Here is a 13,597-nt window from a genome sequence, read left to right on the forward strand (position 1 = left end):
TCATCTTTGCATGTGTTTGAAAACTATAAATAAAACTCTAGAAGCTGTGTTCACCTCATTTTAAAGGTTTATCGTGTTTTGTGGTTCAAGGTGAATTTGTTTTGGTGGAAACTCAGAATGTCTGTTTGCTCTTTAAAAGTTTCAGACCTTGACTGTCAGTGAGTGTGAGCGTGGACAGAAAAGTGTTTATACTTTCAGACACTAGATGGCGCCACAACATAAAGAATGAAGCTGAAGCTGCTCTGGGAGATGGACAAGTAGACCATAATGCACCTGAACGCATCATCAGCTACTGTCATCCCAGTGAGAAAATGGAAAACACATTTAACAGTAAATACAGTTAATATGGATAAAATGAAACCAGATTAACAACCTGCTGTTGAAATCTGTCAGGTTTATTTCAAGTTTAACAGATTTAAACAACATGAGGTTCAGAACAGTTTAACATATCAAAGTGAACATTTTGAGATTTTTCACTGTAAACATTATTTCTCACATCAGCTGCAAATCATTTACATTCTTCATCAGAAAAAACATCAAGTCTGAGAAAATCATCTAATAAACTGCAGCTATGAGGATCTTTAACCTTTAAACTTTCCTGGAAAAGATGTAAAAACAGTTTGAAGATCAATATGAACTCAATTAAACTAAAAAACAACACTCACACTTTTTCTTTATATTCTGTATTTTTTTTTTATTTTATTATTAGTCACAAAAATCAGCAGTGTAAACATGTAATGTTTCAATTGATATTTTGGCTTTAATAATAATGCAACATGAAGGTTGAGAAGCTCAGATGTTATTTCTAATGATCATTTAAATGGATTGAATCTTCAGTAAAAACACTGGGATCTTCATTATTGTGTTTTTAAAAAATGTGTTATGCCTCTCCTCCTCCTCACTTCCTGTTCAGTTTGATTCATCACATCTCTCATGATCTTTTCTGTCTCTCCTCTGTCCGTCCTGCAAAGATGATATAAATAATAAATATGGTTATAATTTAATCCACCTGAGCATGAAAATGTCTGAACTGTCTCTAAATTACTGAACAATCTGTGATATTGTTGTTGTTTGAATCTGTAATTATTCAGTTTCTGGTCATCAAGTCAGATGAAACCTTGATTAAATTCTAACCTGAGTGGACAGAAACTGTTCCTCACACTCCTCCTGGATGATCAATATGAGTCTCCTGGTGAAACTCTCCTGTTTCAGAGTTAAATCCTGGATTATAATGACTGATAACATGCAGGTTTGAGCTTCAGCTGGAGGATTACAGGAACAAGAAACAGAAAATAAGGAGTGATTACAGTCACCTTATATTTTATCATTCTGAAGGGTTTTTCACTCTTTAAGGCTTTTTATCAGTGTGCGCGTGTGCGTGTGCGTGTGCGTGTGTGTGTGTGTGTGTGTGTGTGTGTGTGTGTGTGTGTGTGTGTGTGTGTGTGTGTCACTCAGTTAAAGCTTCTTTCAGCTGCTGATCAGGGAGCTGCAGTGAATTCAGAGAGTGGCTCACCGCTGAGTGTGAACCTGCAGGGAGAAGAAATAAGGTTTTACAGTTTGAGAAACTGCTGTAGAAAAGGAAATAAACAGCTTTTATGTCAGGAGTCACACACAGTTTAATTAAAGTTTAACTAGAACAGATCAATAAAATGACAGGATCATCACCGATAAATAACATCAATGTACAAAAATTATTTTTTTTCAGAGGGAAATTTGTTTTTAAATATTCACATTTCATGCTCTTCTTACAACATTAGTCAGAAAATAAAAGCACAAACTGACATACTGCAGTGTCATTTAAGTGTGTGAATCCAGACTGATGTTGGAAAAGCCTGTAGCTACTCACTGTTTGTGCAGTTTTAAGTTCTGGTTGCTTTTTAAGTCAATAAATGCATCAAGTTTTGTTTTGTTTTACTAAATTTAAATGTTATTAAATCAGGATTATTCAACTCTGAAGTCAATATGCAAGATAATTACTAATGCCACTCTGTGATTAAAAATTGTTAATTGAAATTTTGATATTATCTGTTGTAATTTCTGTTTTTGGATCAGGCATCCTCCGACTTCAGGTCTTTAGTGTGTCTTTTTTCCATTTCTTGTATTTTTTGGAGGGTTACATGTTTAGTATTTAATCTTTAAACATTTTCTTATGAACAGAAATTAAATAAAGACACTTTAAACATGATTTCTATCATGGATGAAAACCAAAAACATCACACTTCTACTACAAGTCAAAACTGAGATGTTTTCTTCAACAACGTGAGAATTGCAGCTGAATGGATGGAAATTAAACATTAGGAAAAAAAAGTGTTTTAGAATTTCAACCAAAATATCAATTTACTTTTTAAAACACTCAAAAACAACTGCAGCTGACATTTGGTTCATATTGACTGATAAACTGATATTTTTCAATTAATCCTAAACAGCAAAAACAGCAGCAAGAGGCCTCATGTGGGCCGAGAACCACCAGTTGATCATGTCTGTTACAGATGGAAATAATCGGTTGTGATTTCTGCTTATTGCTCAAATAACAGTGAAAAAAACATACCTTTCTTAAACCTGTATCCTTTGTGAAGAAGAACAATGTGTAGAACAACACCACCAACAACAAGAGCTCCCAGAACTGCAGCAGTAACAGTTAATCCGATGGGAAACTCTAGAAATGAAGACAAAAGGTTAATTTAACACTAAAATGACAAATCAGAAACTGTGTGAACAGAGTTTTATTAAGATGGTTTAAAAAAGCTGCAGAATAACTGTTCCATTGCCTGATCATTAATAAAGACAGAAATATCATAATATTTTGTATTTGTGTCTCATTAAAGAACTTTAGAGAACTCTTTATTCAGAAAACAAGATTTGTTTAAAAGTATTAAAATGTTGATAATTTCCTCTTTTAAAGCTTTAAAATGTTTCAGTCTCTGATTTCTGTCAAATCTTGTTCCCAGTTATTCTGATCATCTAAATGTTTCAGTTTCCTGATGTTTTCTGTGACTGACGTTAATTTAACTTTGATGGTTTTTATGAAACGTGGAGTTTTAATGAGGGTTAAAGAGTTTATATGTAAAGAGAATGAAGAGGAGAGATGTGAGAGTTTAATGTCTGAAACTCTCTTTGAGCTTTAAACACATCAGGAGACGTTCTGGATTCTTCTCTGCAGGTTCTTCTCGGGAGATCTGAACTCAGATCTGTTCGTGTTAATTTATCATAAAAACTAAGTAGATTCATGTCTGACTGGATTAAAACGATTCAATCAGAAGAACTGCATAAAGTCTTTACTGTCATGAATGAAACAGAAAAACAGACTTTTTCATTTAAATACAGTAAATATCAGATCTAACACAAAGAAAATGAATTAAATAAACTTATTAAATAACATTAAACATGATTAAATAGTTCAAATCAGCTCTGATGAAGTTAAAATGTTGATATCAGAGCTGAAAAATGATTCAATTCAGGATCTTTCAGGAGAGTCGGTTCTTCAGACTTGGTTGAAAAGAGTCAACTCGTTTCTGAAGCTTTTCCTCACATTCTGAAGAAAACTTTATTATGAAAGAATTTCTGTATATTGAACTCCTCTTATTCACAGTTAACTCCACAAAGGAGGAGCAGAGCTGAATGATGAAAGCTTCTTTTTTCATTTAGATATTTATCCTGTAATTTAAATAAACTTTTCATTTCTTTTAGTTTCCTTCACAGCGACCATGAAGAACACAGAGACTGTTGAGGAACTCAGAGAAGATTTCAGCTGTTTGACAACATGAACTCACATCTTTAACATCAGATCCACCACAGTGCTAAAATATGTAGAAAACACTGAAATTATCTCTTCATGTAGAAAAATGATTTCTAGTTAAATGCATAAATATCTTCAACATGGATCAGAGAGACATGAAGTTAATATTCAGTTAAAAACATCAGAATTCATCTGAATTGAACCAAAAGAGCCGAACTGACTGCAGGTCTGAGATTTAAAACTTCAACTATTTACAGTCAAACAACCACAAGTTTAGAGGATCAGACTAATTAGAAACTGAAATGTGTGAAAGAAAAAGAAAAAATCTGCATCCTGGAAACTCTTTAAAGACTTTTTAAAGCTAAACTTTTCCAAAAACACGACTCACTTCTTTATTCATGAGCAGAAATACTGATTTAATAAAAAGTCCAAAATCTGATTTGTAGTGTGAATCAGAACAGGTAGTTTCTTCACACACACACACAAAACACACACACACACACACACACACACACACACACACACACACACACACACACACACACACACACACACACACACACACACACACTGCCGTGCGCTCACCGCTGATGTGCACGTAGATGTGAGCCTGGCTGCGGTGCTGCTCCTGCGAGGCTTCACAGCGGTAGCGGTCGCTCCGGGTCACCGTGGCCTGCAGGACGGTGTCGTAGCTTCCTCCTCGCTCCGTCACCTCAGCGTCTTCAGAGGGAACCTCGTTTCCGGCCGCGTCCTTCCAGACCACGGCGGGCCGAGGAGACGCTCCAAGAACTTCACATTGCAGCAGAGCCCAGGATTTAGTCTCCTTCAGGATGGTTACTGAAGGTTTTGAAGCTGCTCCTGAGAACCAGCAGGGACACAACGCAATAAACTTCACTTTTAGAGACAAGAACATGTTAGAAACTGTAAAATGGACCAAAATGTGGATTTATAGGTTAAAAACTTCTCTATATGTGAAACATTTCAGATTAAAAGCTTCTTTATTAGATTATTTTTACATTTAAAGGAAGAAAACATGAAAAATCTGAATTACAGTCAAGAGTGAAATCTGTTCATAAACCAAAAGAAGAGTTTATTTTCCCAGCATGCCTCACTGGTTTGTAGCTACTCTTTTCCCATAGAAATCACAATAATAAAGAATGAGAGAAGTTTGATTAAAAGTCTTTCTAAGACCTGAATATAAATGTGATCAAGACATGAAAATTATGAAATCAATGTAACAGAGAAGGAAGCTGCAAGATGTAATACGACAATTTTTCTACTTTTCTCACATCAAAAAGCTCATTTTGATTATTTTCACTGTCTGTAAATCTCAGTACAAACATTCAGCCTCTTTCTAGTTTTCATTTGAGCAGAAAAACCTCGATGAGGCTTCAGACGCCTCCGTGGCTCCGATAAAGGCTGGAAGATTTTAAATGAACTGAAGTGAATCAGAAGGAAAAGATCAACGAGAAGAAGAGATCTGAGAGAGAACTGACTGAAAGAAACCCTGATTTTATTTCTTAGTAACATTTTAAAAGGCTGCAGTGTGTTTTACTCAATGTCTCCACATGTTAGACAGAAAATTACACAGAACTTAATCAGAAAAAACTATTGACATAAAAAAAATTGTGTTTGAGTCACTTCTTTGAGTTGCAATCTTTTTTTTTTTTAATTTTAATGTGGAATATTTCTTAAATATACAACAATTCTTGCACCACCTTCATTCTTTTCATGAGTTACAGCAGATTACAAAGGTTTGTGTCAGAAGACCTGGAAGGTCTGAGATTAGGATTCCACTGTCATTTAAACCTTTTTCTGTCAGAAATTAGCCAGAAGAAGAAGAATAACAAATGCTTGTAATCAAATACAAAGTAGATATGTGACAATTTTTTGTTATTTTTGTGTTTTATGTTAAATTAAATCAGGATGATAAAGTTATCAGGATATTAGGAGGTGAGCTGGAGCAGGGAGGTCAAACAAGAGAATAAAAACATTTTCCAGCTCATGAAGACTCTGAACAGTGTTTCAGTGGATAAATAATAAATAAAAATATGAATATCATCACATGTGTGTTTTAAACATATTAATCACAGATTTTTAATATTGCAGCTAATCTCAGTATAAAAACTAACTTTTCTCCATGAACACTAGATGGCGCTCAGGAACCATCAACAGTCGGAGAATCAATGATTCAGAAAAGATTTTTAAATCTTTAAAACTCCTTCAAGTCCAGCAAAGTCCATGGTGACTGGCAGAGGGAGAAACTGGGAGCCTGAACATCCACCTGGAGGTCTGATGGGAATAACAGCTGATAATTTAAAGATTGGACTTGTCAAGACAGTCTGTCTGTCAGGAGTTGAAGCAAAAGAGTGACACAAAGTTTTAGATTCATTGAAACAAACATTGGTTCAGAGAAGAAAATATTCTTTAAAGTGAGACAGCTCTGATTTTTTTTACCCTTTCAGAACTTATGGTGAAAAAGTATTAAATGTGGAGAAATTCATTTGTTGATGAATTTTTAAGGTTTTATCGCGTCAGAATATTTCCTGTTTTAATCATTTTTACACTTTGTGCTGTCATCATCTGAGTCAGTGTTGTTTTTATCTTTAATAGAACCAGTTTGGAAATATGTAATATTATAAAAACTGTTCAAAGAGAGTGTATGTCAGTATTCTCTGTTTTTAATATTTCATGAAAACCAGCAGTTATTGTTGTTTTCCTGACAGTTGAAGAGGAGCTGCAGATTGTTATAATGACTTTATAAAGCTGTTCTGTGGCGTCACGGTGGGATCTGCAGGCCGATGTGTTTAAGGCGGCACCATGTGAAAGGTTTGAGCAGCACTGCAGTGGGTCACAGGTGAAAAACAGGAATGAAAATGATAACATCCACAAACATCCTCATTCAGACCAGGATCAAACTCACCACTCAAATGCAGGTACGTCTCAGCATGTGTCTGGTGGTTGAATTCCTCCTGTGTGGCGACACAGCGATAGCGGCCGGTCTTTGTTACTGTGGTTTGAAGGATGATGTAGAAACGACCGTCTCTTTCTGTGACTTCTGGATCTCTAGAAGGAAGAACGTTTCCATCTGCATCCTGCCAGACGACTGAAGGTTGAGGAAACGCTCCCTGAATTTCACACTGCAGCAGAGCCCAGTCTTTAGTCTCATCAACAGTAGAAACAGACGGCTTTGGAGACACGCCTGTGAACACAAAAACACACATTACACTGAAAAAAAAACAAACAACTGTTGACCATGTACTGCCGAAGAAGAATCCATCATTGAAGGGTGACTTCTTGATTCATGTCATATTTTCTCTACGATCAGCTTTTAAACTTGACAAACAGCATCACCAGGATCCTGATGAGAGAGCTAATATGAAACTTCTCCTCCATCCTCCACTCCACACACTGGCTTCCTGTTTCTGCATGGATGGAGTTCAGGTCTTCCTCCTCCTCACTGACAGAGCTACTCATCCAAAACACCTGCACTAGATCACTGTCCCTGCTCAGAGAGAAACCTCACAGCATGGAGCATCAGATGTTCTGCTGCTGGTAAATGTCCATCACCATCTGAGAACCTGAAACACTGTGGAGAGCTTGGAATAAGTCCAACTTTTTTTATGAGTTACTTCATGTATATTCATCTTCATTTTAGATTTATATTCTCTTTAGAATGCCATGACATAACGGTAGTTATATTTACTTCAGTTAAGTTATTGTTGACCTCTGACACACAACAAAATGAAAATTCACTCAATTCAATTATAAAAAAAATATGACAGCCTCCGGATTCAACAAAGCTACATTTACTTCAATGTGTTTTACGAGCTTTATATAGAACTTTAAAGAGAGTCAGTTAGTCCACCTTTCATTGATAAAAAGATATTCGATTAGCACGTTGGATCAGAATAAAATTTCACTGCCAATATTAAGAACAGTTATATCCACTATATCTTGTCGTATAATGCATTTACATTCTAACCACTATGTTGTGATCACTCATATATCCATTGTATTAATCAAACGCTAACTCATTATGTATGATTCACTTATATACAATTTATACATATTTAATGAACATGTATTAATTCAACTGTTGACTATATTATTATTATTATTGTATGTATCCTATAATTGTCTCATGATTTTAAGGCCTCCAGTATAGCAGATTGTAACTGAAAAGCTCTCTGTGCATCCTGAAGCAGTTCGAGGCCGGTCAGGGTCAAAGCAAGGAGTAGTACATAGTTTCGACTCTCCTTTAGCTGACTCCCTATTTTTCTCCTGAGAAAAAACCTGATTATCTCTTCGAAAGTACGTGTGACCTTTATGAAACAATGGCTGTCTGTTGGTTTACGAGAAAAACAACTCTGTGACAGTCAGAGTGTTATCAAAATGTAACTATTAATCATGCAAATCTAACAGTATAACTTCCCAAGCAAAGGAGAGCTCGATGCCATTTTCTGCTGGAGACTCTGATGCTGTCAGAGCTCACTGACATGGTCCAGGACTCCTGTTTTTCTTTTATTGCTAGCATTTAGGTTATCTCCCTGTCTGATCAACTTTCTACTGAATTAAAGATCCTGTGCAAGAGACTTCAACGTTTCGAGCATTTTTAATTACTCTTTTCTTCAAGTTTTTGCTCAAGTCTCAACAATCTACACAAAGCTCTCAAATACAGAACATTTGTTTCATCCTGTTGAAGATAACTGTCTCCACCTCCAGCTGATCAGATCAGTCCGGACTCACCTGGGATTTTCTCCTCTCTTCTGTCTTTTAACCTTCTAAAACTCGGAGGTTGGATGCGACCTGAACCGAGCAGTGAAGCTGAAACACTGATCTCAGATCTGTTTACTGAGAGACTGAAAGCTTCAGCAGATTCATCTTATGGCTCGTTTGAAAGCTGAAAAGTTTGACTTTTCATCAGATTCACGGATTTAAAGTCGGAGATTTGGGCAATAAAGTGCCAACGTTTTACTTCAGACGAGAAAATACTTTGCAGCTAACAAGATAACTCTTCACATCTTCGATTGAAAGAATTTATGAATCGAAATATTAATATTTATGAACAGTTCGTGGCTCATTTGAAAGAGGAAAAGTCCGACAGTCAGACTAACCTGTGTCACATTATATAGACATTAAATTACCGTGATTATAACTCAGTTCTTCTTCATCCGTGGAGATTTTCTGTCGTCTTTAAACTTTCAAACTTTGAAGTTTAGATCCATTTGAAGAGTTACAAAAGTTTGGGCCAATGACGTTCAAGCTATCAGCTAATCAGTGAACGCCCCCAAACTTACTGAACCAATCAGCATCCCTCTACTATTCAGAAGGCCGGACTTAACAGACCTTTCAGTTTAACAGCCAATCAGAAGAAAGAATCTGCACAGAAGCAACAAGTGAATTTTACTGACAGGTGGTTTCATCCAATCAGAAGTGAGCATCCTGAACCGTGCAGGCTGAGTTTCTGTTAAGTTCCTTCATGAAAATAAATGAAGGTTAAAGGAGATAAACTACAGAGGGATGCAAACACAGAAGAAAAAGTGATTTTATCTGGAAAAACAGATATAATTGAATTATGAGAAATGTCTAAATAATTATATAAATATTTGGAACAAACTTTAACATAAAAGTTGGACATTCAGAATTGTTTTCATGAAAATTGTCAGGATTTATTGTGATAAATACTTAAGTTTGAGGAAGTTTTATAAAGTTTTCCAGTGATGTGATGGACATACTTTGTAATGATGTTTCTGAAATATCTCTGAGATGCTTCCCTTAATTTATCACAAATTTAGCACAGAAACTGAACACAACTTAAAGAGAAAATCCTGCAAAATTGAGAAAAATAGCTCATGTTTTGGCCGTTTTATTATATTCAAAAGCCACTACTAAAGGAATATAACAACAAAGTTCATATTGTTTTCTGTTTCAACCCCACGTCAGCTTTTATCCTTCAGATTGATGAAAAATAGAAATACATTAGATCACAATTGGTTGTGTTATCTTATCATAAATGTGTTGAATATATATGCGTTCTCTATGATTGTGACAAAATAAACATTTTAAAATGAGCAGGTATGAAACAACAGAGGAGCACATCAAGAAAATAAACTTGAAGAGGTTAAAATTGGATCTAAAAGACAAAAAGAAAACACATTGAGTAGAGTCACTGTAATATTTACATCTTGATATACAGTCAAAACAGGTAAAAATAGAGACATTAAGAGAAAATTTATTAAAATTAAACATAAAGCCACAGTACTGCAATGTAGAGCATTAGATGGATTAACGATGTCTTTATATAAAGTGTTGAATGGATATGTTACTTGACAACACAGCTACAAAAAGATTTAGAACAGAATCTGAGGAGTGTCAGACTAAAAAAAAATCAAATCTTGAAAGTGAAATAGGCAAAAAAAAAAAAAAAAATTCAGCTGCAATGAACCTGCTTTAATTTAGTGCTGCAGATTGATGAGAAATGGAAAGCAACTCTCGGTTCTATGTGACCCTGTCAGCATCACTCCAGATGTGTGTGTGTGTGTGTGTGTGTGTGTGTGTGTGTGTGTGTGTGTGTGTGTGTGCGTGTATGCTCTTCCACATGTTCACTGACTGTCTGGCGCCTCCATCAGTGAAGAAGCAGAGCTGAACAACAGCTGGACTCACCGACCAACAGCTGGATGTAGAATATTTGCCTTTCAGGCTGCAGACGAGGAAAACCACAGCTGTAGTTTCCGCTGTCGGCCACCCTGGTGTTGGTGATGAGGATGGAGGCGTTGCCCTGCTTCAGCTCTGTGGGGAAATGTGACACCCGACCTCTGAACTGCTGGTCTTGACCCGAGCGGCCGTGGCTGTACTGAGGGCCGGCGTCGTAGAGGAAGACCTCCTTGTGACGGTCCTTCTTCCAGTCGAACAGCAGCGCCTCCAGGTCGGTGTTGCTGAGAGAACAGGGTAGAACCACATCGCTGCCCTCTTTAACAGACACTCTGAAGAGCTCCGGTCCTGGAGGAGAAACACCAGAACACATCTGTTCACTTCCTGCTGCTCAGAGGAGGACAGGAAGCAGCTGCAGCAGGTGGTGGAGGAGATGGAGAACATCTCTAACCGAGACTTTTACACTGAATACAGGAAAAGATCAAGATGGAGTTTAAAGGATCCAAAACAGCCTGAACATCAGCTGTTCTGACTGATGGTGCTGGAAGGAGAAACACTTAAAAACATCATCAAACAGCTTCAATTAAGTTAAGCTGTGTATAACACCAAAACAAATATGGCATAAAGACATTTGAACTGAAGAAATAGGGTACACTTGTGATTAATTTTTAACATTTCATTTTTTTCATGATTGGTTTTATCTTATTAAAATGTATTTTCAGAGATCATAAAATGTTCTTTTACATCTCAGTTTCTCACATATACACACGATGAAACAACAGATTAGGAACAGGAATGAGAATGTGAACTGTAACATTTCCTTTTCCTCTGCAGTGTTACAATGACTCAACATTCTGCAGTGTGTGTGTGTGTGTGTGTGTGTGTGTGTGTGTGTGTGTGTGTGTGTGTGTGTGTGTGTGTGTGTGTGTGTGTGTGTGTGTGTGTGTGTTCTTACCTCCGTCAGCTGCAGAGCTTGTTCCAGACCATGTCAGAGGCAGCAGAAGCAGAAGAAGCTTCATGGTTGTTCAAATTCAGCTTCTCATCTCTGTTTCATCACTGACAGAGCAGAAGCTTCGTCCCACCTCCTGCTTCGATCTGCTCTGCTCTGATTGGCTGCTGCTGCTGTCCATCACTGCCGGACTGTCTTAAAGAAGAAACAGAAAACAGCAGATTCAGACCTGCTGAGTGTAGCTATGACATTAATTATGTAATAATAATAATAATAATAATAGCTACATGTGGCGATCAAATGTTTTTTTGTCTTTGAGTTTTTAATTGCCATTATTTCCATGAATTGGTTCTATAAATCAGGTTATAAATGGTGAAGTGATGCATATATTTTATTGTGACTGTAAGTGGATGTTATTTGATCACATTAGTTCCTTTGTTTAGAGCTGTTGTTTTACTTTTTGTCCTCTGGAGGGCGCTCGCACACAACTGATTGTTCTTCACACAAGCGGAAGTGGTCTGTTTTTTCGGTTTCGGTTTCTTTTTGTACATACGTTTGAGAGCTACAAGCAGCAATGGAGCCCGCAGCCACGGACTTTGGTTAAAGAAGACTATTTTGCAGCCCTGGGAAAGCGGAGCGAGGTCTGTGCTTGTGCGACAATGCAATTTAATCTGTAGTTTTATTCATGTGATTCAAATGTATTTTGGTTTTGTTTGTTTATGCACTTGTAGTTTTCACGGTGGTTTCAACTGAACCTTGCTGGACATGGCGGTGTACAATGACGATACTACATGTACAGTAAAGAACATCTTCCACCCGTTCGAAAAATCTCCGTCATCTTTCTTCTGGGGACTGCTACAGTGAAAACTTGACCGTTGAAGACACACGACGGTTCATGTCCAGGCAAGATCTCTCAGCCGAGAGCAATGGTCAGAAGAGACTGCACGTGTCGTCGCCATCTCATCGCCGGAGGACATTTCAAGTTCTGGTTTGACTACATTTAAAACCAAGTGCAATGCTACGAGACTGTTTCTAATAGCTTAAGTGATTTTCATGCAAACTCTTAAAACTGTTTGGGTCAGTTTGTTAATATTACCTGTGTGAGTCTCTGCAGCTTATTGGCAGTATTGAAGTTTACGACACTTTGTCATATGTGTGATTGCTTTATGAGGTTTTGGAAAAAAGTGTAAATGTCTGAGCTGAGCATTGTGTCCTACAAAAGGCAGAAATAAGGCACAGGTTTAGGAAAAGTAAAGCCAGACTTTATACTTACGGCATCATACACAATAAGATAAAAAAATGTCAATTCCTGCTGAAGAAGTAGAACAGACACAGCAAGCAGAGCAGCCACAGGTTAGATCCAGCAGCCGTGAAAGAAGCCTAACACAGAAAGGTAAAGAAATGCATGATCAAGAGATAAAGAAACACGAAAGGACGTTCACTAAATCATATGAGTCTTGGAGAGAATCAGCAAGAGAAATCAGAACAGGTCTGAAACAGGTCCTCACATTTGAAGAGCTTAAAGAAGCTAGCCACAATATTCGGGCTAAATGTGATGTAGTCAAGTTAAACTACGAGCCCCTCCGACGCAACCAGGCTATGACACAGGAAATAGTTAAGAGAATGGACGCGTGCAATACCATCACAATTGAAATATGTGAGCTCATTCAAAAACGACATGACACTTTGGAGGAACCATTTAATGATCGTCTTGAAAAGGAAAGAGTCAGAATGGTGTTGAGTAAAAATGATTTTGGCTCAGTATTTGGGAACACCGTAACTGAGACGGTCAGTTCAGTCAATCGTGCAGATGCAGAAGCTCAACTTGCTGTTGTGGTGGAACAGGCTTGTGTCACCAAAGAAATACTCGTGCAGGAAGCAAAAGTCAGTAAAATGGAGAGTGATTGGAAAATCAAGGAATCTGAAGTACTCGCCGTGTTCAAAAGGGAGGAGCTTGAAACAAAGGTGAAAATAGAGGAGGAGAAAAACAAGTTACAACAACTGAAGGCAGATAGCGAAGTAAAAGTGGCAGCTGCTCGAGTCAAAGCTTACAGTGCCCAAGATGTGTCTGAAAGAACTTCGCTGTCATCACACCATTCAGATGAACCAGCAAATATTAACAATGATGCTCCATTCTCCCTGAATCCTCAGGCCCCTTCATTCCAACCTCTTCCACCCCAGCAAGAGCTCAGCATAGCTCAAGCCCTGGCAAGTTCTCTGACACTAAATCGCCTCCCACTACCTGAGCCTGCGATTTT

At 37.4% G+C, this 13,597-nt stretch overlaps 1 protein-coding gene across 1 annotated transcript; it reads right to left on the reverse strand.

Annotated features, from left to right (window-relative positions):
- Window positions 1-1,421: 1,421 nt before the first annotated feature.
- Window positions 1,422-11,435, reverse strand: LOC115388471 (V-set domain-containing T-cell activation inhibitor 1-like). The gene is made up of 6 exons (XM_030091634.1): window positions 11,346-11,435; window positions 10,403-10,738; window positions 6,660-6,938; window positions 4,322-4,594; window positions 2,549-2,656; window positions 1,422-1,527 (listed from the first exon to the last, which is right to left on the reverse strand). The coding sequence occupies exons 1-6, from the start codon at window positions 11,407-11,409 to the stop codon at window positions 1,448-1,450; spliced, it is 1,140 nt and encodes a 379-aa protein (XP_029947494.1). The 5' UTR covers window positions 11,410-11,435; the 3' UTR covers window positions 1,422-1,447.
- Between the last annotated feature and the right edge of the window lie 2,162 nt (window positions 11,436-13,597).

This window comes from Salarias fasciatus, chromosome 5, assembly GCF_902148845.1.
Source record: "Salarias fasciatus chromosome 5, fSalaFa1.1, whole genome shotgun sequence".
Classification (NCBI taxonomy): domain Eukaryota; kingdom Metazoa; phylum Chordata; class Actinopteri; order Blenniiformes; family Blenniidae; genus Salarias; species Salarias fasciatus.

What these genes read in the sequence shown, in the direction of transcription:
- LOC115388471 (XM_030091634.1), bottom strand. Translation starts at nt 11,409, where the DNA reads ATGAAGCTTCTTCTGCTTCTGCTGCCTCTGACATGGTCTGGAACAAGC. An exon ending in CTACATCCAGCTGTTGGTCG is followed by an intron (nt 6,939 to 10,402) that starts GTGAGTCCAGCT and finishes TTGTGTTCACAG; the next exon opens with GCGTGTCTCCAAAGCCGTCT. An exon ending in CATCTACGTGCACATCAGCG is followed by an intron (nt 2,657 to 4,321) that starts GTGAGCGCACGG and finishes CTTCATTTCTAG; the next exon opens with AGTTTCCCATCGGATTAACT.